The following is a 27807-nucleotide window of genomic DNA, read 5'->3' on the forward strand; positions in this document are numbered from 1 at the left end:
GAAAGCACGACGTGCAAGTAGATAAATAGGTACTGCTCCACCAGGAAGGTAAACGGTGTTTCCATGCGCTGCTCTGGTTCGCCAGAAGCGGCTTAGTCATGCTGGTCACATGACCCAGAAGCTGTACGCCGGCTCCCTCGGCTAATAAAGCGAGATGAGCGCCACAATCCCAGAGTCGTTTGCGACTGGACCTAATGGTCAGGGGTCCCTTTACCCTTTACCTTTAAGGCCTTCAACACTGTACATCTCAATGCCCTGTGGACTATCCTTCTGAAAACTGGCTGCCCAGATAAATTTGTGAACATGATAATATGACAGCAGCAATTGCAGATAGCAATGGCTCTCAAAGTGAACCATTCACAAGTGGGATCAGGTGTTAAACAGGGTTGTGTTATCGCCCTAACTCTATTTATTATTTTCATTGTCATGATCCTACAGTTTGTCAAAGGGAAACTCCCCACCGGGGTAGAAATCATATACTGAATCAAACAAATGAAAAGCTCTTTAATCTGAGTAGGTTGAAAGCAAAGAGTAAGGTTACCATAACTTAAGTCATAGAGCTTCAGTATGCTGATGACAACATAGTGTGTACAACTACCCAAACCATCCTAAATATCTTCAAAGAAGCTTTCAGTGAAAACTTGGGCTATTGCTCAATATCCAAAAAACCAAAGTGCTGCACCAACAAGCACAAAACAACCTATTGGCAGCACCTCAAATCCAACTTAATGGTGTAACACTGGAAAATGTTGATCACTTTCCCTACCTGCACAGTTATCTTTCCACAAGGGCCAACACTGATGACGAAATCCAGCATTGCCTGAGCTCTGTAGCTTTCTCCTGACTGAAACACAGAGAGTTTGAGGACCGGGATATTCACAGGGGAACAAAAATGCTTGTTTACAAAGCTAGTGTACTGCCAGCCTTACTGTATACTTGGGAAACATGGACCACTTATAAACGCCATCATCAACTCCTCGAAAGATTCCATCAATCTTTTACACATGAACTTTTACACATGAATTGGGAAGACAGGTGAACCAATGCCAGTGTACTAGAAGAAGCAAAGATCACCATTGTGATCTTTCTTCAATATCAACTTGGTTGGTCTGGTCATATTGTTCAGATGCCTGATTATCGTCTTCCAAAGGAACTACTCTATTCAGAACTTAAAAATGGAAAGCGTAATGCTGGTGGTCAAAAAAGAGGTTCAAAGACTCTCTCAAGGCAAATCTAAAAAAAATGTAGTATAAACACTGACAACTGGGAAACACTGGTCTGCAAGCACTCCAGTTGGAGAACAGCCTTTACCAAAGGTGTCTTGGGTTTTGAAGGCACTTAAACTCAGGATGAAAGAGAGAAACGTGCTAGGAGGAAGGCACGTTTGGCAAACCCTCACCGGGACCAACTCCCGTCCGGAAACCAATATCCCCACTGTGGAAGGATGTGTGGATCCAGAATTGGCCTCCACAGTCTATTACAGACTCATTGTTAAAACCGTGTTCATGGAAGACAACCTTAATCAGCTACAAGGGATCACCAAAGAAAAAGATAGCCCATTGACCACAAAATAATTTCCCCCTTTTGAAATGCCCCAGAGCTATCTCTGGTCAAAAGTGTTGCTTTTGTACAATGTGCTTTAACACACAACCACATTTATGAAAAAGAACTTGAGATTTTAGGAATAACAAGCTCTGCATCCAATCAGTCTGTGGCAGCTATTAATAGCTACTAGGCAGGATGGCCATCTTCTGTTTCCACTGCTGGAGGTCGTTTGTCTTGGAATTCTGGTTGCTGGGAATCCCAGGTGGGGAGATGGTCCTGCTGGTGAGCTTCCCATCAGCATCTGGTTGGACATTGTGTGGGATGTGGGACTAGATGGGCCACTGGCTTGATCAAGCAGGTCTATTCTTATGTTACTGTAAGTCTCATTAATTTCCACAAGGCTTCTGCACAATTCGTCTTCTCTGGATTGGGATCCTTGGGGAGGGGAGATGTCATATAGGGATGGGGAACTTTTGGCCCTCCAGAGGTTGCTGAAGTAGAACTTCCATGAGTGCCAGCAAGCATGGCCAATGGCCAGGAATGGTGGGAGTTACAGTAGAGCATCATTTGAAGGGCATCATTTGAACAGGTCCCCCACCTATCATCCCTGGAGGGGGTGCTGTTTGTGCTGTCTGATGTGTCACCATGCTTTCCATGGTGCTGAGGGAACCAGGACCCCTGGTTCTCTCTTTAGCCTTGGGAGAGGCATGGAATGGAGGCTATGTGCTTCCCATGTGCTTTGCATCCTATGCACTCCCACCTCTGGTTTGGGGAGTGGTGGACACACCATGCTAGGCACAATCCATATCTATCCTGTTGCTTCTTAGGAAATTCTGCCTTTTTATGCATTTCCCTATCAAACTGGCTTTGATCTGGATTGAGTAAAAGAACAACGTAGCTGCCTCTTGAGCCAGAAATGTGCACACAGCATGTAGACAGATGTATTTGGGCTGGTGTGTGTGAGAGAGAGAACTCAAGGGTTTTGTTCCCAGCCCTGAAAGGAGATGTGCGTGCTCTTCCGCTCTAGCTGCTCCTTGCCTCTGGAGTGTGAAGGCCGCGCTAACGAGGCATGAAGGGAACGTTGACAGGAGAAAGGGTCATGGCAGCAGGAGGTGCCTCTGTTCCTCCCTTCCAAGGGGGCAATGGTTCCAGTTAGGACCAGGTTTAGGGGTCCCAGGCAGCCCCCCATGCTGTGAAGAGGGTGGCAAGAGGGGTTCTGGTTGCACGGCTCTGGCGTGGAGTGTGTGTATGCCAGTCATTGGGTGATAGGCACTTTGGAAAGGAACCAGGAAGATAAAGAACGCATGTTAAAACATTTTGCTAAATTCTGCACACACAAAACTCAATTTGTTGACTTTAAACAAAACCTACTGACCTGTTTATGTTCGTACTCCAATATTTAGGGGCTGCACAGAATTCGAACAGCTGCAAGAACAAAAAGTTTCCTTAATTCTTATTTAATGTTACGCTGATTCCCTCGGTATTTTTACTACCCTCAGAAGCTTAGGGAAGCTTGGCCTGGGAGGGGGCTAGTTCTCTGTGGCAGCCCCTAAATTGCAGAAGTGACTTCCCACAGAGGTGCAGCTAAAACAGGTCCAATCCCGATTTTATGGAAGCCATCCCAGTTTCTGATTTGATTCCAGAATGTTCCTATTTTCCTTAGGATGTCCCTATTTTCATCAGAGAAATGTTAGTGGGTAGGGAGTGAGGTGACTCCTGAGCCAAGGAGATAAGTAACTACACAACCTTTAGAAGACAGCCCAAGGGACTTCCGGGTTGGCGCCATCGCCGAATGGCGGACTCCCTCCGAGCTCCGGAGGGAGTCTGCTCGGCAGGGGTTGGGTCCTACCGCACCGGCGACGCGGGGACCCTCAAAAACCACGGGCACGGAGCCCGTGGACATGGTTGACTCGGCGGGCACCGTTAGCACCCCCGACCCGCGAAGGAGCCTTTTTAAAGGCTACGGAGCGGGGGATGGGGGTGGCGTGGTGCTATGAGTCCTCTGCTTTCCCTGCCGAGCGAAGCCGCATGCCATTCGACGGAGAGCGCTGACTTCTTCTATTGAAAATTTGGACTATAAACAACAACCCGTGAGTAATTTGGAAATCGGACTTAAAAGGAGAAAGGAAAAAAAAAATTCGGATTCGGCACGAGCGGGGGAGATGCAAAAAGGAAGTTAGTCTCCCCCCTATTGTAGACACTTTATTTTTTTTTTATAATAGTTTTTTTATTTGCTTTTTTCCAGGGTTAAAATACAACATCAGTAACACAACAAAAGCGGTTTTACAGAAAAGAAAAGAAATTTTAAAAAGAAAGAAGAGATTCACTTTTTCAGATCAATTTTCATAATCAACCAGACTTCCCCACGTCCTCCATCCCCTGCTTTCTTTACAATAAAAAATAAACAGCAAATTAATACCTTATTTCAGTTGTTTTTGTGTTTTCATTTAGTTATATAGTCCATAATTTATACGTTTCAAAATCTTAAAACTTAGTTTCAATCATTGACCAATTTCAATACTGAAGCGTGTTTTTCCAAAGCACTTAGCAAACTCTCAACATTCATATAACTTATAATGTTTTTGTAAATAGTCCTTAAATTTTTTCCAGTCCTCTTCCACTGCATCTTCTCCCAGGTCTCGGATTCTGCCTGTCATTTCGGCTAATTCCATATAGTCAATCAGCTGCGAATGCCATTCTTCCAGCGTGGGTAGTTCCTGTGCTTTCCAATATTTAGCTATAAGAATCCTTGCTGCTGTAGTTGCATATAAGAAGAAAGTTCTATCTTTTTTTAACACTCTCTGGCTCACAATGCCCAGGAGAAAGGCCTCTGGTTTCTTACAAAAGGTGTATTTAAACACCTTTTTCAACTCGTTATAAATCATTTCCCAAAAAGCCTTCACCCTCGGGCATGTCCACCAGAGGTGAAAAAAAGTTCCTTCAGCCTCCTTGCATTTCCAACATTTATTATCAGACAAATGATAAATCTTTGCAAGTTTGACTGGGGTCATGTACCACCTGTATACCATTTTCATAATGTTTTCCTTTAAGGCACTACATGCCGTAAATTTCATACCTGTGGTCCACAACCTTTCCCAGTCTTCAGACATAATGTTGTACCCAATATCTTGTGCCCATTTTATCATTGCTGATTTAACTATCTCATCTTGGGTATTCCATTCAAGCAACAAGTTATACATTCTTGAAAGCACTTTCGTCTTAGGTTCAAGTAGTTCTGTCTCTAATTTTGATTTCTCCACCTGGAAACCAATTTTTTTGTCCTTTTTAAAAATCTCTAGAATTTGGGCATAATGAAACCAGTCTCGCACCTTTCCTTTCAGTTTTTCAAAGCTCTGCAACCTCCAGGTATCACCATCTCTCTCAATTATATCACAATATCTCAACCAGCCACTCCCCATATTACGTAGTTTTATGGCCTTGGCCTCCGTCGGTGATAACCACCTCGGGGTCTTGCTTTCAAGTAAGTCCTTGTATTTAGTCCAGACAATAAATAAGGCTTTCCTAACAATATGGCCTATTGTAGACACTTTAAAACAAGGATTTGGCAACTAAGGTCGAGAAAGGAGCTTGCTTCTGTTTATTGATAAAAATTATTAATTCCACGATGGGAAATTATAAGAACTGTGCTGGAGGAGAAGAGTGGATGGTGAGAGTGAAAGTGCAACCCCCCCGGGAACCGGGGCGATCCGCGAGAGAGCCTGGCGAAGAGAGACAGAGACTTTGACAGCTGTCAAAGTAGCTGTCAAAGTTGGAGAATATAAAGAGGACTTTGCTATGAGGACTTTGCTGGTTAGTTTTGTTACAATTTGGATATAAATTGTCAAAAATAAGGAATAACAATTTGACTTTTGGATTTGAGGAAACAAAGTTACTATAATCCCCCTAGAGGGGTTTTGGGACATTACAAGAACGGTCGTAAGTGGAAAAATACTCTTGGAATCGCACAGGACTTGTTATCTTCTGGGAAAGCTGCAAAAACGAAACAGTATTTTGTCTACAGAGGTGTTTATATTAAAGGAGACAATAGAATTATCTATTGAAGAATGGAAGGGACTGGACGCAAGTTTTTGTTCCTGAACTAACAATAACCCCTGTAGAGGTATCAAATTTTTGAATTAGAACGTTTTGGCAGCGGAACAGGAAAAGAAACCTGAGAAAGTGAGAAAAAAGAACAAAGGACTGATGACGACTTGGAAAGAACAAGGGAGGAGCCATATTATTGTGAAAGACCAAGGAAAACCAAAGGCCTGTCAGGGGCCTCCTTAAGACTGGGCGTCTGAAGTTAAACATTATTTAAAAAAAACCGGCAAGGTGGAACTGGAAAAAAACAACCGGCTATGGACGTGAGATCTCCAGGCTGACAGTAGACAGATTGATGGACATGGGGAATCGAAACCGGGGAAGGGAGGGGGGTGATCTAGAATCCAAAGGGTGTACAACTATTTTTTGAATCTTTTTATATTTTTTACCTTGTTTGGACGTGTTTATCAAAAAAAGGGAATTCGTGGAAGGAAATTGGGGTGGACCTTGGGGGAAAAACTTTTTTTTAATGATGAGGGATGGTGGAATGTAAAGGGAAAGTGGTTATACAACTAAATTGAATAGTGGGTTAAACAAAATAAGTTTTAAATTGGGAGTAAGAACTTGTGGAACCAAATTAATGAAAGGGGAATACAATAGGGAGGGGGATGGGGGAGTCCTGGAAAGATGTTAATGAAAGTAAGGCTTTAATTGTAAAGGTTTATTATTATTTTTTTCTTTTTTGAGTTTTGGAAACTTCAATAAATATGATTAAAAAAAAAAAAGAAGACAGCCCAGGATAGGGAAGTTTTTTAAGGTTTAATATTTTCTTATGTTTTTATATATGTTGGAAGCCACCCAGAGTGGCTGTGGCAAATTATCATTATATTATTATGGAATATGGCACCCCTATTTTCATCAGAGAAGGTTGGAGGGTATGTGAGACTTTTTGGTGAAGGGTGGATAAGGGAATGTCTCATGCCTGATACCCTAGAAGGCTGCTGCAAGTCAGAGCAAGAAATACTGGCCTGGCTGACGGCCCCCTCCTCCCTGGGCCCCCAGATTATACTGGGAATCATTTCAGCCCACTTTGCTTTTCCTCAGGATGCCGTTTGGCTGCATCGGACTTCGGGATGACAAGAACTACAACAGCCTGTCTGACATCACGGACAAGTATGAGATTGGGCAGCTGCTACGGGCGTAAGTAGGGTAGCAGAATGAAGAGCCCCCGGCTGAAGAGCCGCAGCTCCCTGTGGCCTCTGGGGAAGCACCCCAAGGGAGCAAAGGAGCCGGGCCATTGGCAGGCTGGGCTGTTGGGGGCGGGTCTTTGTGTCTTTGCCACCCATTATTTGGAATCATAGCTGTCAAGTTACAGATTTGAAAATAAGGGACCAGCAGCCTTGAAAATAAGGGGCCAGCAGCCTTGAAAATAAGGGACCAGCAGCCAAAATAAGGGACCTGCAGTCTCACTCGTTCCAGGCACTCCAGTTTTCCTGTCCTCCTGCAGTCTGGTCAAACTCATGCTGGTAGCTTCGAGAACACTGTCCAACCAACTTTGTAACCAGAGGTTCAACTGAATAGAATCTGAATCACATGCACCACAAGGCCTATGCAGCCTCAACTTAAGATGGCTCCCCGGCCTGGCTTTGCACTGCAAAGTTTGCAGCAGCACGCGCAACAAAATGGCGTCCGGCTTTCAAAAAAACCCCTCAGCTTGCATTAACTAGCCACACACAAGGCATGCAAGCTCCACCCCCCAGTCGTTCTTAGACTTCTTATTGGGTGAGCAACACAGCCAAGCAACACAGTTGGATCCTCCCTCCTCCCTGGCCGGCAGGGAGGGAGGGAGGGAGAGGAGCCGCTTCCTTTGAAATTTAAGGGACATCATTTAAAGGACATTTAAGGGACATCCATCAATAAGGGACAGCAGCGGGACATCGTGCTGGAATAAGGGACTGTCCCTTTAAATAAGGGACACTTGACAGCTATGTTTGGAATGTCCTGTCACAGCAGTTGGCCAGACGCCCTTTGGCATTTCTGGCACAGCTGCAGCATCCTTTCTTCTCTTTCGCACGGCCATCCTGCACCCAGCAGCCTCAGAGCAGCCACAGCATCTTCTCACCCTTGCCTGGCGCACGTGGAAGTTGGCACTTGGCAGCAGGACAGAGCTCTTGGCCTCACGTCTCTCACGCCACTGCTTTGCGGCTGCCCACCCCGTTAGCCCTTAACCCCTTCCTTCCCTTTGCTCTGCCTTCAGTGCCCCTGACGCACATAATAGCTATGTACTTTTAAAGCACATTTCCCCCCAAAGAATGCTGGGAACTGTAACTTATTCTTCACAAAGCTATAATTCCCAGCACCCTTAACAAGCGGCAATTCCCAAGATTCCCTGGGGTGTAGGGTGTGCTCTAAATGCATGGCACATATGCAGCCCGTGAGCAAGGGACAGTTAGCAGCTCCGGCGATTGTTGCTTTCGTTTTAGCCCATACCCTGCCTGCCATTTTGCCACAAGTGAGCAGGAAGAAGAGGAGCACGGCTTCTCCAAAATGGCCTCCTAGGCTGCGGAGGATCCATGAACTGGCTGCTGGGAGAGACAAGCTGAAGGCCAGAGGGTAGTCCCTTCAGGACAGCACAGGCGGCAAATGTCCAGCCAGCCTATTTGGCATCTTCAATGCACCACAATCATTCAAACTTGTCCGGGTGCCTCTGGACTTGGTTTGGTCATTGCATTTACTTCATGCGAGATCACATTCACCCGGTGCTATACCAGCTGCACTGGCTCCCGGTGGGGTACAGGGTCAGGTTTAAGGTGCTGGTTTTAACCTTTAAAGCCCTATACGGCCTAGGACCCTCGTACCTACGGGACCGCCTCTCCTGGTATGTCCCACGGAGGACCTTCTGGTCTTCAAACAAAAACATCTTGGAGGTCCTGGGCCACAGAGAGGTTAGGCTGGCTTCAACTAGAGCCAGGGCTTTTTCAGCTGTGGCTCCAATCTGGTGGGGACGCTCTGTCACAAGAGACTAGGGCCCTGCGGGACCTGACATCTTTCCACAGGGCCTGCAAGACGGAGCTGTTCTGCCAGGCCTTTGGTCGGGGTTCAGTCTGACTCCCTCTCCCCTTTCATAAGAACTTGCATGAAAGTGGCCTCCCAAATTTTCTCACAGGCCCATATAAGTTCAGCACAAACAGTTGGGCCTGGTGAGCATTTCAGGTCCCCAACCCTAATCTGCGGGTTGCCATCCGATTGGATTTTATTCTGATCCTGATTTGAGGATGTATTTTAATTGATTGTCTGATTTTATGTTAATATGTTATTCATTTGATGTTAGCCGCTCTGAGCCCGGCTTCGGCTGGGGAGGGCGGGATATAAATAAATTTATTATTATTATTATTATTATTATTATTATTATTATGCCTTCCCTCTGAGGAGAGAAGGCAGCCCATGTCCTCACTTCCTCCTCACAACAACCTTGAGAGGTAGGATGGGTTGAGATAGTGATAGCCCAAGGTCACCAAGTGAGTTTCATGGCTGATGAGGATTTGAACCCTGGGCTCCCAGGTCCCAGTCCACCACTTGAGAATAGGAATGGGGTATCCTCCAAAAGTTCCATCAACCCCACCCAGCATGGCCAAAGGTCAGGAATGATGGGACTTGTAGTCCAGCAATATCAGGTGGGTCACAGGTTCCCTATTCCTCCCCTAAAAGCTATGCTACACTCCAAAAAGTGGCCTCAAACCCAAAGCATGGAGAACTGATATATGATTGTTTATCAGCCATGGCAGCTGAAAGGGCCCTCTAAAGTCTGAGGCAAGAGGCACAGGCTATCCCCTTTCTGCCCCGCTTGCTTGCTTCCCCAAGACATGATCTGGCCAGCTACTCGAGAAAGCAAGATGCTGAACGAGGCAGCCTGGGCGGCTTTCACAGCGAAAGTGGGTTTCTTTTTTGCCCTCCCCTGTCCCACAGGAAGGAGTTCTGTGAGATTTGTGTGGCCCGCGAACGCCAGACAGACCGACTGTACATCTGCAAGAAGTTCCTCAAGAAAGACGGGCGCAAGGTGCGAAGGGCAGCCAAGAATGAAATCCTCATCCTGAAGATGTACGTGTCTGAGATGGGGGTTTAGGAGTGGGGGGGGGGATGCTGGGAGTCATCCACACTTGCCCTCGCTCTGCCACTTTCTCCCGAGGAAACCTGATTGTGGGTTTTCCCAGGGAAAGTGGCAGGGTAAGCAGAATGGGTGGGGTAGAAATATTATTCTTACCTCCCCAAAGTCCCTTTGCCAAAGGTCCCTCCATCCTGCAGGCAGCCCAGGTTGGCATGTCTGTGCCAGTGGACTCCCGGGTGTTCCCTGGCCCCCATCTGTGTATAAAGCTTGTGTGTTTTCTCTGCTGTTCTGGGGAGAAAGAAGCTGTGCTTCTGTAAATCATAACACTCCCCGTAGCTTCTTTTCAGCAAACTGCCAAGTTGACAGGCTGTGGAGCGAGTTCATGGCCACCGAGCCAGAGTTAAGCTCGCAGCTAAATGTTCAGTTATAGCAACGGAAGTGAGGCGTTGGGGCTGGGGAGCTCCAGGATTGTGAGGAAATGAGACAGGGAGACTGGGGGACATGAAAGGAGAATAAAAATATTCACGAAAGCAAATACATCAGGACAAAAAGGTTGCCATCTGTTGTGGGGGTGGGGGTTTCACGGGAAGGCTCCTCTGGTCTTTAACATCTCTCTTATGATATATGGTTTGAAGGCTGGTCGGTTTAAGAAATATTTTGTAATTAGGAAATTATATACAGTATGTGGGTATATATACGCACTGCTGCATTATGAGGCAGAAATTCCACAGATAAAGCTTTCCCTTCACCGGCTCTGCATGCTGAGAAAATCACCACTTGTTGAAAACTGTACCAGGTGGGGTGATGGTGGAAATATATCTATCCTACCTAGTAAGGGCCAAGCAAGGAAACTAAAATCCAGAGCAGAGAAGGCAGGACATCTTGGTGGAATAACCACAAGGTGTGCCAAATGTGAAATGGCTGGTTCTTATACTGCACGAAAGGTGAGGACCCTCTGGCGTATGGGCCAGTTTTGGCTCACCAAATATCCTTCTCGCTCAGCTGTTCCTGGTAAACAAGGAGGAGAGGAACATATGTTGCTCCAGGCTCTGGAAGGTGTTTGTATTAAAGCCCTTCTAAAATGGAGGGGGCGCTCCATTTTAAGAGCAAGTTCAGTGCAAACTCCTTTGTGATCCTGGAGCAAGTCTTCTGAAGAGCACAGCTTAGAAAAGGCCTGTGACTTTATGTCATTGTAATGCCAAGTGGTTGACAGGTGGGTGTCAAATCTGTCCCACAAGCGGCAGGACAGGTAGGGCTCCAGCCCACTGCGCGGGGGGGGGGGGCGCCTCCGGTGTTACAGCCTAGAAGTGTCCCCACAGCCCCCTCCCTTCCCTGTGGTAAGTGGGTGAATATGAACTTCCCCTGTGTGGTCTGGGGCATTTGTATTATTTGTGTTATTAAATTTATAACAAAGAATTTGTATACTGCCTAATCATAAAAACCTCTAAGCAGCTTATGGAAGATATAAAATGACATTAAAATCATCAGTAACAACCGGAAGTTAAAAATAAGACTTAACAAATTGTAAGTAAAGCCACCAATTACACACACACACACACAAACAAACAAACAAACACACACAGCCTAAAATAAAATTACATATTAAAATACATGCCAACTTTACACATCTTGGCAGCCTTGCTTAAACAAAAACGCTTTTAGCAGACACCAAGAACAATAAAGTGAAGGTGACTGTCTAATGTCAATTGGCAGGCAGTTCCAGAGGGTAGATGCTGCAGCGCTGAAAGATTGCTGAGAACTGCAAAACAAACATTAAGTGGCATTTATAATCCCAGTGGTTTCTGGCACTGTGATTGTTTCATTAATATTTTTATACCCCCCCCCATGTATCACAAAATTCAAAGTTAACAACAACAACAACAACCACCACAATAACAACAACAACAACAACAATATTTTTTATTATTTATACCCCAGCCATGCGGCTGGGTTTCCCCAGACACTCTGGGCGGCCCCCAACAGATTAAAAACAGAATAAAACGGGGTTTGTGTGGGGTTCCCAAGTTCTTCAGGCTGTGGATGAAACTACATGTGACACAGAGTTCTGTGAGGATGTGTGATTTCCCATACCAACACAGAGTGCAGTTGAAGAGGGCCCTTGCCACTTTCTATTCATGACACACCCAGCCTTGAAAATCATGCCTAATCTGCTTTTAACTGCACCAGGGGGCAGGCTCCATGTTGGGGGGACAGAACCTCAGTTAGTTAAGTTTTTTATTGTTTTGCTTGATGCGGGGGGGGGGGGAGCTGCCTCCCTGCCCCCCCGGCTACGCCCATGCTGTTAAACCTAGCTTTTACCGTTAATTTTGCTGCTAACGGCAACAGATTTCATGCCTGCTAAAGACAACCTTAACTTGAGGTGCTAACTGCCAAATCATTTGGAAAATATCCCTGTTTCTGCTTTGTAGTTGCACAGCCCAACCCATGTGAGCACTCGCATAACTCTCACCCTCATTTTGTGCTAGCATTTGCTAGGGGGAAAGGAGGAATATTAATATTTCTCTTTAAGCGAGTCTCCGTTTCTGCAAGGCAGGTAGATGTAAAAGAAAGAAAGAAAGAAAGAAAGAAAGAAAGAAAGAAAGAAAGAAAGAAAGAAAGAAAGAAAGAAAGAAAGAAAGAAAGACTAAGGCAGAGAGAGCCAAAAGGGAAAGGTGGCAGCCCCTCACCTGTTTCCATCCTAAATTGCAAGCAGCCAACCCTCCCCGCATCTCTGTTTGCCACCATCAAAGCTGTGCACTTGATTCCCTGCTCAACCTGACATCATCAGAGCTGGTTTTAGCCTCTTTAGACGTCTAAAGGCCAGGCATGCATTATTGACTAGGGCCTTGGGGGCTGGCTGGGATTTCTGCTGACTTGGTCTTTGCACAAATGATCCCTCAGGTGCAAACAACAAAGCCAAACTGGCAGGGGACAGGCAGCAAGAATGGTGGAAGGAGTCAGATCAGGAGAGAGAGGAGATGGGGGACTGGGCTGGTACTGAAGCATTTCGGAGGGGTGGGGAGTGGATACTCGTGGAGGGAGCAGGACAGGAGCTCATGCATCTCTGCATTTTTCTTCCAGGGTGAGTCACCCCAACATCTTGCAACTGATTGACACCTTTGAGACGAGAAAGGAATTCTACATCATCCAGGAACTGTAAGTTTCACTGGGAGGTGTAGGCGTACTATGACATGTCAGGCACAAATGTGCCCAAGAAGCAGCTGGTTGAGAGGGCAAGGAGCCCTTCCACCTGCCCTGAACGTCATCATCACCCTCATTCCACCTGAAGGGCTTGGGGCAGGTTAGAACAATTAAAAGTACAATGTTAAAAGCAGTTAAAAACAACTTACTATCACAGAAATAATGCCAGTGCCATTTCAATTTGTGTAAAGCTGATTAAACCATGCTAGGTGTTTGTGTGCGCTTGACTGGGTATTGAGAATTGCTTGGTTGGGCTGAGTCTTTGAACTCTGATAAGTGGAGGCCATACAGGGGGCATATTTAAAGCCATCTCACTTTGCAAAAGTAACATTTGCATTAGCTGCTCTGCCCACTTTTGCCTCTGAATGTTTGCACATCTCTGCTACTTTTATATCCCACCTTGACTCCAAGGAACTCAAACATGGTCCACCCCTTGTCCATTTTATCCTCACAACAACCCTGTGAAGTAGGTCAGGCTGGCTGCTTCGCTTAAGGTCCCCCAGTGAGCGTTGTGGCTGAGTGGGGATTTGAACTCTGATCTCCCGGGGTCCTAGTCTTTGGAAGAGCAACGTAGGAATCCCTTGGGCTGCCACTGTTCTGCAATCCATTCTGTTGTCTGGCTACTCCGAATCCAGCAGTGCCCAGCGGGGAATGGGGTGTGCTGCCCTCTTTCCGTTGATTCCACAACTCACGCTGAATTCTGTGTGTCGCCTGCAGGGCCACTGGGGGGGATGTTTTTGACTGGATCCTGGACCAGGGCTACTACACGGAAAAGGATGCCAGCAATGTTGTCCGGCAGGTGCTGGAGGCACTGGCCTATTTACATAACCTGCACATTGTTCATCGCAATCTCAAGGTAAGGAAAGATTCCTGGATCCCAGGCCTGACATGCTCAGAGTGACCTCCCTCCCTCTGATGGGCCTTTCACTCTTCCAACAAGAGGAAAGGGCCCAGAGGGACCCGGAATACATTTGTACTGCACTGTACCATTTTAGGGCTGGGGAGAGATGATGGCTAACTTTGTTCACCTGTGTCTCTGCCGCCTCCAGCTGGAGAATCTCATGTACTACAACCAGAACAATCGCTCCAAGGTGGTACTGCGGGATTTTTACCTCTCACGCTTCGAGAACGGGGCCATCACAGAACCATGCGGGACCCCTGAATATTTGGGTATGGATATGTCTTTCCCTTTCCCAGAGCTGGATTAAAAACTAAGAGGCATGATTTCTCCTCCCCTGTACAGCTCCAACTGGCCTTCATGGCACATTGACAGAAACTAGGAGCTTTGTAGGCTGCCCAACACTTCTTTCCTCACAGGCAAAAATTCAACAGATAGAGCCATCCTTCTGGCACAGAGACACAGTGACAAAGAAGACATTGCCTTTTGCATTCTGCCTTCCATACGGCTGCTAACAGCACACCACCTTGGCCGGGGAGGGGGGCTGGGAAGGTGAAAAGCAGCACCTGGGCACCTGCCTCCTAACACCACTAGTTTTGTCTTAACTAGCTCTTCAATGTTTTCCCCTTCTGACCCATATGTGTCTCTCCCCACAGCTCCTGAAGTGGTTGCTCGGCAACGCTATGGACGTCCTGTTGACTGCTGGGCTGTTGGAGTTATCATGTTTATTCTGTGAGTTCCACCAGCATGTGTGTGTGTGTGTGTGTGTGTGTGTGTGTGTGTGTGTGGAAAAGGTGGGCAGAAAGGAACCTAGGAAAGGCCAAAGTGGCAGTCTCACAACAAGCTTGACAGACATGGTTTGCCAGACATCTGACCCACAGGTATGGCCTCTGAGATTGGCAGACACAAAGCACAGGGCCTTCAGGGCAGGTCTTCAGATGTTCCTTGAAGACTCATTTCTTCCCGTCTGCCTTTCTTTGGCCACATTTTTTATTGCTGATTCCTGAGACTGGATGCTTCCATATTCTTATTTATTTTTTTAACCACTCAACTCTACCCCCACTGGATCTCCTTTAGTTATATGCTGCCTTGCGAGGCTATTCCCTGAGAGGTGGAATATATGATTATTTCAATGATGTGTTTGATTCAGAATTGCTTGGGTCCAAGTCTTCTGTTGCCTTGTAATGATTTGATTCACCCCTATTACGTGCCCCCCCCAAAAACAGGCTGTCTGGGAACCCCCCGTTCTACGATGACACAGATGATGAGAACAGCAACAGCCACAACCGCCGGATATTCCGCAAAATTCTGGCTGGGGACTACGACTTTGACTCCCCCTATTGGGATGACATCTCTCTTGCCGGTAAGAGAGGGAGGCCTGGCCAGGACTCTGGGAACTGACTCGATTCTGACCAGACTCCTCTAGCCTAGTCTAGACATGCAAATGAATGAGACAGTAGAATCCCAAGACGGAAAGTGGGCGATTTCAGGCTTCAAGTGGGAAGGACATTGGTTGTTAATATAAAACTCTGCCTGTTTGTTTAAATGAATGAATGAAGAAAGCACACATGGGGAGAGCATCTTTTAGCGCAATCTTCTGTGTGGGTTGATTTGGTTAAAAGGAAAACAGATATGCTATAATAAAAGGATAATTCCCTGGATGCCAAGATCCGGGTTTGGGGCAAGTGCAGTCATACCTCGGAAGTTGAACAGAATCCGTTCGACTTCTGAAATGTTCAACTTCCAAAGTGCGGCTTCTGATTAGCTGCGGAAGCTCCATTGGACTTTTGGCTTCCGAAAGAACATTCAAAAACTGGAACCCTCCCAGTTTTCGATTGTTCGGAAGCCGAAACGTTCGACTCCCAAGGCGTTCGGGAGCCGAGGTACGACTGTACTCTTTGGCAAGAGAGCCTCGGCGGATTTTCAATCACAAAACGTGCAAGACTAATATAAGCCTGGCAGGACAGCTTACTCTATGGTTTTAACCCCTTCATGCATTAATTAGAGTTTAGCATGTTGGTTATATGAGGCTGGGTATCTCACACACTCCTCACTGTGGTGGTCTTCTTTCCACCCCCCAAAACTACATAAGGAATTCAAAATGTATGCTCCTCTTGTTACTTGAAATGGTAAAGTCCATTCTACCACGGAGCATGTATTCCAACCTTGCTCTGGGTCACGGGGGGGACGGGGGACAGAGACGACGATTGTTCACTTTCTTTAATGTTTCCCACCAACCACCCTTTTCCTTTCTCCCATGCAGCCAAAAAGTTGGTGTCACAGCTTATGGAAGTTGACCAAGACCAACGAATCACTGCCCAGGAGGCACTGGGACATATCTGGTGAGAATTCACCATTCATGAGGCCCTCCCTGGGCCCTCAACATACATGTGCACGGGGGGAAATTGGTTGCTTATTACATATTGCAGCATTTATTAGATGACTATGAATGAAACTAAATTCTATCAATACTAGCAGGACGTGTGTGAATGTGTGTGGAAAACATGCCTATAATCTGCCCCATTTCTTCTCCATTCGTATTTTCCTCCTGCCTTTCATTAACAAACTGGAGTGACTGGCTTAGTACTATGTGAGAACCAGCACCCATAAGCTGTTTCTGCTGAACAAACTATGAACCACAGGGCCAGTTCTACCATTAGGAAGATTGAGGCAATGGCTTCAGACAGCAGATTCTGAAGAGCAATGGGAACAGCCCTGCAGCTCTTCCCCCTGAGCCCCCTGGACATACCCTTCTTTTGTGAACTGAGTGTGCCAGGAGGCCTACCCTGCACCCTCATAACTACCCTTCTTCCTGCAGGTATGGCGGGGCATATTATCCCAATACTAGCATTGAAGTAAGACTAGCTGACCTCTGAACATGGAATAGGAGAAGGGTGCTACTTTGTCCATTTGAGGTAGCCAAATGACTTGGGCTTGCCCTGGCAAGCAGGAAGCCAAGAAAAATCATAGAGAGCAGTGTGGTGTAGTGGTTAAGAACGGTAGACTCATAATCTGGTGAACCGGATTCGCTTCCCTGCTCCTCCACATGCAGCTGCTGGGTGACCTTGGGCCAGTCCCACTTCTCTGAAGTCCCTCAGCCCCACTTACTTCACAGAGTGTTTGTTGTGGGGGAGGAAGGGAAAGGAGAATGTTAGTTGCTTTGAGACTCCTTCGGGTAGCGATAAAGCGGGATATCAAATCCAAACTCTTCTCTTCTTCTTCTTCTTCCACTCCTGGTGGTGTTTTTGAGAGAGAAACAAACTGCAAGTGTTGGTTTGCACATGGTGGTGAACTAGCCACTCTGTGTGTGTTCCTGTTCTAGGAAGAGAAGATCAAAGTGGGACTAACAAATGTTACTAATAACAAATAAAATAATAATAATAATAATAATAATAATAATAATAATAATAATAATAGGGCCATAGTCAAACAACACTGTCTTAGTACTGCAGTCCAAGACACACATACTTTGGAGTAAGCCCCACTGAAATGAACAGGACTTACTTCTGAGTAGGCATGCCTGGGATTATTCCGCACGTGAGGCATTCCCATGTTTGGGAATGCTTCTTCTATTTATTTATTTTTAATAATTTTTATTGAATGATTTATATCACAAAAACACAACCATACCACCACAAAATACAACCGAGAAATAAAAATTACATACAACAATATTTTGTTTGTTATTTATTTATTTTGGTTTTACTATTCAGTAGTTCTCTTTCAAATCTTGAAGGCTCCTTTTCAAAACCTATCTGCTTGTCCTGTCTGAACACTTCATTCACCTGGAAGTATTCTAGCCAACTAGAAAAGTGATCTTTTATTTTCTCATAACTTATCAATAATAGTTGACCCTCTTCCTCCCTGAATATTGTGTTATACGTTATCCAGTTCTCTTTGATGTTATTAATTTTTTTTAACAGTGATTGCTTCTAGTGGAGAGTTCCATCTTGGGGTTTTCTGTTCCAAATATCTTTTGTATTTTTCCCATACCATATATATAGCATTTCGTATTGTATGGTTTGAGAAACTCCTATGCGCCTTTATCTTCCTGTAATTAAGATAGCCATGCCACCCAAAGCAGGTATCATGGCCTTCTAGATGTAAAATATCCCAATTTTTTAATGTACACCAATCTTTCAACCAGAAAAGACATGAGGCTTCATAATATAGCTTCAAGTCCGTTAACCCGTAGCCACCTCTTTCTATAGTATCTATTAATATCTTATGCTTAACTCTTGGTCTTTTACCCTTCCACAAAAATTTAGAAATTTCTTTTTGCCACTTGTCGATACTGCTGGTCTTTCCTTTAATTGGAATCATTTGGAATAGAAAGAGTAGCTTTGGTACTCTTTAATTTGTATTATTTTTTCTAATTCTGCTTTTTCATCTGGCGACAGATTTTTAACTAATAGTTTTGTCTTGTTTAGATTCAGTTTAAACCCCGCAACTTTACCGTAGCCATGTATTATTTCGAACGCCTTTGTTATCTGTTTTGGTTGCTCCGTAGTTATAATTAAATTGTCAGCAAATGCCCATTCTGTAACTTCTATTTCCCCGCATAATCCCTTTTATTTCTTTTTCCTCCCTAATTCGTTTACATAAAACTTCCAGTGTTAATATGAAGATTAAGGGGGATAGTGGGCAGCCTTGACTGACCCCTTTACTGATTTCACACTCCTGTGATATATTTCCATTTATTATTTTAGCTTTTCGTTTTGAATATATTGCTTCATTCCCTTTTATATACTGTATACTAAAATCCATATGATATAATAGACCTTTCATAAATTTCCAGGAGACCCTGTCAAAAGCTTTTTCAGCATCTACAGCCATTAAGACTGCCTTCTTTTCTATTCTTAAATCTAAATACTCTAATAAGTTTATGATGTTTCTAGTGTTGCTATGAATGTGTCTCCCGGGCAGAAAGCCAGCTTGGTCATTGTGTATAATCATCTGGAAGACTTTTTTGGATCTTTCAGCTAGAATATTTGCATATAATTTATAATCGTTATTTAGAAGTGCGATAGGCCTATAGTTGTTAATAAGTAGATGGTCCGTTCCCTGTTTTGGAATTCATGCAATAAGGCTGTCTTTCCAAGAGTGCAGCATGATTCCATCTTTTAAGATGTTGTTCATGATATTTTTTAATGGATCAGACAGGATGTCCTCAATTTTTTTGTAATATATTGCTTCTTCTAAGAGAGCAACCCACTGTGTTGTATCATTCAAGCTCAGCCTGACATGCCCATTGTACAGCCTGGACAAGTGTCCACTATTTCGAGACCTATCAGGGTGTACTTATGCTCCTTGTCACTGCAGTTATATTCTGATCTCAAAGAACATACCCAAGTACAGACCACTCTCTGGAGGTGACAGACTTGTGCAATGGGTATGAATCTGGTTTCCTGCCAAAGGACTTTCAATCAGTCCATCTAGAGGGAATATTTCATCCCACATCCAGCCTCTCTCTGGGGCACCATAAGTGTGCTGGTCCCGGGGGGTGGGGGGAAGGTACTAATACCGTAGCTGAAGTTCAGTCCAGAGTCACTAGCAGGGTAGACGATCACTAGATGAGACGCGAGGTCCGAAACAGGGAGCCGGGCGGGGGAGCAGGAACGCTGGTAGGGAAGCAGCAGGAAGCCAGGCGAGGAACAGGAACACCGGAGAGTCAGGAGCAGGAAGCCGGGCAAGGAACAGGCACACTGGGAGTGCAGATCTAGGTCTGGGTAAAGCAGGTACTCCACAACGACGTTGCTCCCGCAACCTGGGACCGGGCTGCCTGACCTTTATCTTCTTCTAAGGCCGGGGGCGGCCCCGGCCCCCAGGAGCCCCGCCTCTCCTGGCCTTAAGGCGAGCACTCCTCCTGGGAGAGACCAGTTCCCTTCGCCTCTCTGCCCTAAGCCTCTGCAGTTCAGGAGAGGCCGAAGGGTTACTGGGCCCCGGGGGAGGCTCACCTGTAGCCACTGAGTCCTCCAGCACCTCTGGGGCCAGAATGGTCTCACCTGGTGCCTGCCCCTGAGGATCTGGCACAGGTGCAGGCTCCTCAGCATCTAGGCCTTGCCCCAGTTCAGCCGGCCCTGGAGGCGGGGACTCCTGTGCCGGCTGGGATTCCTCCGGTTCACTCTCAGACTCGGAATCCCAGGCCATCACACCATCCCCCTCCCAGCCCCCCCCTCAATTGAGGGTCCGGACCCGGCTTGTTGGGGTACGCCGCATGAAACTCTCGGAGGCAGGCAGGCGCGTGGACGTTGGCCGCTGGTTCCCAGGAACAGTCCTCCGGCCCATACCCCTTCCAGTCTATGAGATACTGCAGCTTTCCCCTGCGGTATCGGGAGTCCAGAATGCGTTCCACCTCGTACTCAGGCTCTCCCTGAACCAAAACTGGCTGTGGTCGGGGACGGTTCGGGTGGAACTCGTCAGGTGGGGCCACCGGACTCAGAAGGGACCTGTGGAATACCGGGTGAACCTTCAGGGTTGCTGGCAACCGGAGACGGAATGCCACCGGCGAGACCTGGTGCACGATGGGGAACGGGCCGGTGAAACAGGCGTCCAGCTTCCGCGAAGGTCGAGAAGGGTGGAGGTGGCGAGTGGAGAGCCATACCAGGTCACCGACGTGGAGTTCTGGCCCCACCTGGCGGTGGCGGTCGGCCTGGACCTTGTACGCCTCCTTGGCCTGGCGCAGCTGCTCCATCAACAGCTGTTGCTGGGACTGGAGCTCCTGAAGCCACTCTGTCACCGCAGGGACCGCAGATGCCGGCAGCACATCCTGAAACAACCGTGGATGAAAACCGTAGCTGGCCTGGAACGGGGTCTGCTGGGTGGACGCATTCACCGCATTGTTATAAGCGAACTCCGCCAAGGCTAGGTGGTCGACCCAGTCATCCTGCTGGTAGCTGCAGTAACACCGGAGGTACTGCTCCAGCACCGCGTTCGCCCATTCCGTCTGGCCATCAGTCTGTGGGTGGTAAGCAGATGAGAGACAGACCTCTGTTCCGAGGGCCTGGTGCAAAGAACGCCAAAACCGGGACGTGAACTGAACGCCACGGTCGGACACCACACGCTCAGGTAGGCCATGCAGGCGGAAGACATGCTGAAGGTACAGCTGAGCGGTTTCCTTAGCTGAGGGTACGGATGGGCAGGGGGCACAGTGCACCATCTTCGTGAAATGGACAGAGAAAACTAGAAGGCAGGTGTAGCCCCGAGACGGGGGTAGCTCCACTACAAAGTCCAGAGAAACTGTGTGCCAAGGACGTGGTGGAACCGGCAACGGCTGCAGAAGGCCGGGGGGTCGCCCGGTAGGCCCCTTGGCCCGCCTGCAGACATCACAACCAGCGACGTAGCGAGCCACGTCAGCCTTCAGACGGGGCCACCAAAACTCACGGCTTACCAGATGGGTGGTCCGATACCGCCCAAAGTGTCCCGCTGCTGGAGCATCATGGGTCATCCGGAGAACCTCAGCCCGCAGCGGCCCTGGTGGGATGTACAGGCGCCCGTGGTGCAGCAGAAGACCCTGATGCAAGACCAGCCCTGGATACTGAGGGCATGACCCTTCGGCCAGTTCCCGGAGTCGTTCCTGGGCCCAAGCGTCGACCCGCAGCTGTTCCCGCACCCGAGCCTGCAGTGGCTCAACCTCCTGGGTGGCCAGGAATGCAGCTGGTGGTAGGATCGTGGTGGGTACTGCTTGCTGTACCGTGTCTGCGTTGTCTTCAGGTTTCCGGGACAGGGCATCCGCCTTCTGGTTTTGGGAGCTAGGGATGTAGCGGATCCGGAACTGGAACCGGGAAAAGAACAACGCCCACCGGATCTGCCTTTGGTTCAGCTTGCGGGTGGTCTGGAGGTACTCCAGGTTCCGGTGGTCGGTTCTCACCTCCACCGGGTGTCGTGCCCCCTCAAGATGGTGGCGCCAAACCTCAAAGGCCACCTTGATGGCTAGTAGTTCCCGCTCCCACACGGTATAGTTACGCTCCGCTGGGAGGAGCTGGCGGGAATAGTAGGCGCAGGGTAAGAGTGGCGCTTCCGGTCCGCACTGCTGAGACAAGACGGCACTGAAAGCCGTACTGGAGGCGTCAGTCTCTACCACAAAGGGTCGAGAAGGATCCGGATGTTGCAAGATTGGCGCTCTCTGGAAACAGGCCTTCAACCCTTGAAATGCCTCCTCTGCCTCTTTGTCCCAGGAAAACGGCGTCTTGGGGCGCAGTAGCCGGGTCAACGGGGTGGTGCGATGAGCATAATCCGCAATGAAGGTCCGGTAATAGTTGGCGAACCCCAGGAAACGCTGTAGGTCCTTGCGGTTCCAAGGTGCCGCCCATTCCCAAACCGCTGCCACCTTCCCAGGATCCATCTGCACCCCACCTGGTGAGAGTCGGTGACCCAGGAAGTCCACTGACCGCTGATGGAACTCGCACTTGCTGAGCTTTGCATACAGACGGTGCTCGCGCAGGCACTGCAGCACGGTCCGGACATGACCCTCGTGGTGTGCCGGGTCACGGGAGTAAACTAGAATGTCATCCAAGTACACCAACACGTACTTGTCTAGCAAGTCCTGGAACACGTGGTTGATGTACCGTTGGAACACAGCAGGCGCGTTGCACAAACCGAAGGGCATAACCAGGCATTCGAACTGCCTGTACCGGGTCCCGAATGCTGTCTTCCACTCATCCCCGGCTCGGATCCGAATCAAATTGTAGGCACCCCAGAGGTCTAGCTTGGTGAACACCTGCGCCCCTTGCACCCGCTCCAGTAACTCCGAAATAAGGGGCAAGGGGTACCGGTCTGGGATGGTAATTTTATTCAGGGCCCGGTAATCATGGCAAAGGCGGAGCTCCCCACATTTCTTTTTAACAAAGAGCACTGGCGCAGCAGTGGGCGAGGTAGAAGGCCTAATGAACCCACGCTCCAGGTTCTTGCGCAAGAAGTCCTGCAAAGCCTCGCGCTCTGGCTCTGTTAATGAGTACAAGCGACTCACCGGTAGGGGCGCTCCGGGCTGAAGGTCTATGCCGCAGTTAAAGGACCGATGCGGCGGCAGCTGGTCTGCCCCCCGTTCCTCGAACACGTCGTGATAGTCCCGGTACTCAGCGGGGAGCGTTGCAGCAGCCTCCTCAGTGGGCACAGCTGCTAGCATCTCAGTCTCAGCAGGAGAACTTGGGTCTGGGAAGTGTACAGTCCGTTTGACCCAGTCAATCTGCACATTGTGAGCCTCTAGCCAGTCCATCCCAAGCACCAGGGGGAACCGGGGCATGGAGGCAATATCCAAAGTTCGCATCTCACGGTGCTGCTGGAGACACAGGACCAGGGGCTGGGTCTCCTGAGTAACGGCTCCCGAGCGTAGGAGCCGTCCGTCGATTGCCTCCACCTGTACCGGTTCTGGCTTGTTCTGAAGTGGCACCCGATGATGGGCAGCAAAAGCAGCGTCCATATAAGAGCGGGTTGCCCCCGAATCCACTAGAGCATGGGTAAGGATCCAGGGCCCACCTGGAGGGTATAGACGTACCGGAACCATAAGGTGTTGTAGTTCAATTGGTGCGGCCCCATTCTGTGCGGTTTGGGACCCCAGGTAGCCAGGGCCATCAGCTACTGGGGTTGGCGGTTTCCCTGTGGCTGGTGTTTCTCAGGACAGGACCGGGCATAGTGTCCGCTTCTGCCACAATAGAGACATAGATTCCCCTCCCGACGCCGCGACTTCTCTGCGGGGGAGAGGCGTGGCCGCACTGCCCCAAGCTGCATAGGTTCCTCCAATGACTTAGCTGTGCCTGTGGGGCTGCTGGTAGAAACTGGTGCTGAGAACTGGAAGTGCCGGCAGCCCCGAGCCTGACGACGGTCCTCTAGCCGATCGTCTATCTGTAGACTCCGTTGAATGAGGGTGTCTAGCGTGGTGGGACGTTCCATAGTGGCCAGCTAGTCCAGTATCTCGTCTGAAAGCCCCTCGAGATACTGGTCCCGAAGAGCAGAGTCATTCCAGGTCAAGTCCTGTGCCAGCAGCCGGAATTCCGTGGTGTATGCGGCCACCGTGGACTTGCCCTGTTTCAACCGCCGAATCGCCCGGTTGGCTTGACTCCCCTTCTGGGGGTTGCAGAACGCGGCCTCCAACAGATTGCAAAACCCCACATAGTCCGCCAGCAAAGGGGAGTCCTGCCTGAGCAGCGGCAACGCCCACTTGGCCGCCTGGTCTTTTAACAAACTAATCAAAAAGTGCACCTTGGTGTGGTCGTCAGGGAAGTTCCGGGCGCGCCCCTGAATGTACAGCTTGGCCTGGGCAAGAAACATGGGAAAGTTGGCCGGGGCCCCATCAAATTTCTCAGGCAAGGCAACTGGGTACTTGCCAGGAGCCGGGGCGTCGGCCCCAGGAGCCGGTAGGGCGTCCAACCGCTGCTGAAGTGCCGTAACCGCGTTACTGAGCTGCTGCACGGTGTGCGTCAAGGCCTGGTTCTCCTGGGCTATTGCCAACAGTCTAGCCGCTTGGTCGGCCATGGCCTCTGACTCTTCCCGAACGCACCCCAACAAAGAGGGAGTGCGGGTGTGGCGGGAGCAAACTGTGCTGGTCCCGGGGGGAAAGGTACTAATACCGTAGCCGAAGTTCAGTCCAGAGTCACTAGCAGGGTAGACGATCACTAGATGAGACGCGAGGTCCGAAACAGGGAGCCGGGCGGGGGAGCAGGAACGCTGGTAGGGCAGCAGCAGGAAGCCAGGCGAGGAACAGGAACACCGGAGAGTCAGGAGCAGGAAGCCGGGCGAGGAACAGGCACACTGGGAGTGCAGATCTAGGTCTGGGTAAAGCAGGTACTCCACAACGACGTTGCTCCCGCAACCTGGGACCGGGCTGCCTGACCTTTATCTTCTTCTAAGGCCGGGGGCGGCCCCGGCCCCCAGGAGCCCCGCCTCTCCTGGCCTTAAGGCGAGCACTCCTCCTGGGAGAGACCAGTTCCCTTCGCCTCTCTGCCCTAAGCCTCTGCAGTTCAGGAGAGGCCGAAGGGTTACTGGGCCCCGGGGGAGGCTCACCTGTAGCCACTGAGTCCTCCAGCACCTCTGGGGCCAGAATGGTCTCACCTGGTGCCTGCCCCTGAGGATCTGGCACAGGTGCAGGCTCCTCAGCATCTAGGCCTTGCCCCAGTTCAGCCAGTGTTCACTGACTGTTTTTTTTACTACAGTATTCCATTTGGTAGAGAGGCAGGATACTAACTAAATATGCCTCCCACAACCGTGCCAACTTGCAGGTGTCCCCAGAGCCTTTTCCTTATTTCTGGTTCTTGTCTAAGAACACTAGGAAAACCAGATGGTAAAAACACTGAATTGTCCCTGTATTATTGAAAGCCTACACTCTCTCACCTGCAATTCTACCTCCTTTACCTCTCAGGATATCTGGAAACATTGCCTCTGAAAAGAACCTCAAGGAAGGGGTCTGCGCCCAGATTGAAAAGAACTTTGCCAAGGCCAAATGGAGGGTAAGTGAGTCAGATGTCACATGGTGGCGCTGTGGGGAAGAGAGCAGTGGTCAGCCACTTTATCTTAGCCAAAAGGCTGAGAGGCTATTGAAATCCAGCAATTTTGATCAGAGTCCCCTGGCTCCAAATGCAGCTCCCTCACCAGAGGCAGAGTTGGAGGAAGAAGGGCATGGGATCGGTCAAAAATATGTATCTTATTAAAAAACAGCTCATGCCTTTCTCCTGAAATATTACAGCACTTGTGGAAATCAACAAGATTAGTGTCCCATGTGAAGAATGTGTCCTGACCACACTGCATGTGGTCCAGTCAGTCTTAGCTGGAATCCAACTGGGCAGCAACAATTTTGCTGTGACCCACTTGGTGCTGCCTCATGACCCACCGGTGGGTTCTGACCCACAGGCTGAAGACCTCTGATCTAGGCAGTAATAAGAATTATGATGTTGTAGGAAGCAGATACACTGCAGGGGAGTCTAGGGAACCAGGAAGTGTTCTGGGGCACAGACTAAGTTGACATGAAGTGCTGGCCAGGCCTATGGGAACAACCTTTCCATTGTGGCTCTGGCCTCAAGCTCAGGGTGAACGGAGGAGGATGAGCTAGCTGAGTCTGAGGCTCTTCAGTCTATCCCTATGCATCAGCAACCCAATTCGATGTGACGTGATGTGTCTTTCAAAGCCAATGGTTCCAGGAAATCTGTAGACAGCTTCCCTGAAACCATTGCAAGCAGGTCAGAGATGGCGCTGTGCTCTGTCCTGCTTACCAGTTTTGGCAGCCTAGGCTATGAATGTCTCTGCCTGTCGTACCCCATGTCACCAGGAGACTCAGGAAAAATTGGGGGGCTGGGGGCCATTATTTGACATTGCCCTTCTTTTTGCAGAAAGCCATTCGTGTTACTACATTCATGCAACGTCTCCGGGCTCCCGATGCCGGTGGCCGTCTGCCTGTGACTCCGCGTTCCTCCATGAGCGTTGCTCATGAGGTCACCATTGAGGCACCCAGGCTGGCCAAACGTTTGGAGACTCCATGCACACCGCAGGAGCAGCAGAGCAAGATAGAGGAAGTCACGGAGGCGGAGGAATAATGGCCCCTGCTTCCCTGATCCCATATTCTGATGCCTTCTCTGCTCTTGGAAGGGGTGGGTGGGGTCTGTGGGACAGTAGTTAGGGTAGTTATGGGGCAAGGAACTAGGGAGACCCTTAGCAGTGTTATTCCCTCCCCCCACCCCTGCCATTGGTCAGGAGCAAGAGCTATTTGGTTTGGACAGACAGGCAACCAAAAGGAGAGATGGACCCGACCCCACAGAGATGTGTATGGGAAGGGAGGACTGAGCATAAGAAATATGGTAGGACAGGGTGGTGGTCAGCTACCCCACTCCCAGCTCCCTGGAAAATGCACCTGTCTGAGCAGAAGGGGGGGAGACTTCTTCCTAGGCCTTCCCCAGTAGTGGGTGCCAGCTGTGCCCCTTGCCATACTGCATCCACCACCCCAGCGCAAATGCGGAATGTCTTGCAGAGTGACTGTCTCTCCCAGGCCTCACGGATCCACATCCCACACATCTGCATCCTTGCCTTTGCGATGTCACAATGGCTTCAGAGGAGTTCCCTTCCTCCACAAAGAAGCTGGAAGTATGAGCCAAGAAGGGGAAACCTTGACCTCCTATTTGCGGGGGCCTTGGGATATGCCAAGCATTTGCAAACATCAGCCAATAATGGAATGGGAAGCAGTTTCAGGCTAGTGAAGCAAGTGTTGGAGAAGAATCCATTCCATGGAGAAAGGATCCGTTTCCCAGCCTTTCCCTGTTCTATTTGCCCAGTCCTGCATTTCACTTTGAGCAGGGGCAGCAACAGCAGCCAGGTGGGAAACTTGTTACAGATGACTGCCCTCCTGGTTTGGATCCCCAACCTCAACCGGACTGTGCAAGGAGGGGCAAGAGAGGTGCATGTCTAAGCCAGCTGCATGTTTTATGAAGATGCTATTTTAATACAGAAACCTCCCAGCTGCCCCTCCCCTGGTGCTGTCTTTCCCCTCTCCTGGGGCAGCTCTGGGAAATAAAAAATAAACAGTGTCTCTGGTTATTGATGATCTCTTTTTGTTGATGGTGAGTGTTATTATTGAGGTAATTGGTACTGGAATCCTTAAACAAGGTGGGGGAGAAGGGCCTATTTTGAATTCTAACCCCCCCCCCCATCTGTATGTAGTAAATACAGTTCCCTGCTTTCTGTTGGCTTGATTATGTAATCTGTAGTCCTGCGATAATGCTGCCATCTTATTTCTTTAAACAGCAGAGGAGTCTTCTGGGGCTGAAGCAAGCCAAATGTGAGAAAAGCAAGCACAGAGGGAGGCTTCCTTATACTAAAACGGCCTGTTCGTCCATCTTAGCTCAGTATTTCTAGTGACTGGGAATGGCTCTCCCAAGGCTTCAGGCAGAGAGTCTTAAGTACCTCCCTAGATCAAACCAAAGGAATAATCTAGAATGACATTGGCCTTTCTATTCATAGATTCTTAAAAAATTAAAAATGTGATGTTTTTGAGCTCAAGCCAGCCTAGGCACATGCTGTCCTGGAAGCAAGTGTGCAA

At 48.8% G+C, this 27807-nt stretch overlaps 1 protein-coding gene across 5 annotated transcripts in view; it reads left to right on the forward strand.

Annotated features, from left to right (window-relative positions):
* The window catches only part of LOC308577322 (caM kinase-like vesicle-associated protein), a 52439-nt gene extending 25127 nt beyond the window's left edge, over positions 1-27312 (forward strand). For 3 of the 5 annotated variants that reach the window (XM_081177420.1, XM_081177421.1, XM_081177422.1), the window contains exons 2-11: positions 6691-6786; positions 9553-9684; positions 12773-12847; positions 13610-13748; positions 13942-14062; positions 14447-14522; positions 15017-15153; positions 16054-16132; positions 25144-25231; positions 26108-27312. In XM_081177420.1, the coding sequence (XP_081033546.1) occupies positions 6691-6786; positions 9553-9684; positions 12773-12847; positions 13610-13748; positions 13942-14062; positions 14447-14522; positions 15017-15153; positions 16054-16132; positions 25144-25231; positions 26108-26311 (1147 nt within the window). In that variant the 3' untranslated portion in view covers positions 26312-27312. Of the gene's footprint in view, positions 1-6690; positions 6787-7515; positions 8397-9552; positions 9685-12517; positions 12686-12772; positions 12848-13609; positions 13749-13941; positions 14063-14446; positions 14523-15016; positions 15154-16053; positions 16133-25143; positions 25232-26107 lie in introns of those variants that run through there. The other 2 variants (XM_081177419.1, XM_081177423.1) reach the window with 2 other exon arrangements.
* The last annotated feature ends 495 nt before the right edge of the window (positions 27313-27807 follow it).

The sequence above is a fragment of the Podarcis bocagei genome, assembly GCF_964188305.1.
Source record: "Podarcis bocagei genome assembly, chromosome: 17".
Lineage (NCBI taxonomy): Eukaryota > Metazoa > Chordata > Lepidosauria > Squamata > Lacertidae > Podarcis > Podarcis bocagei.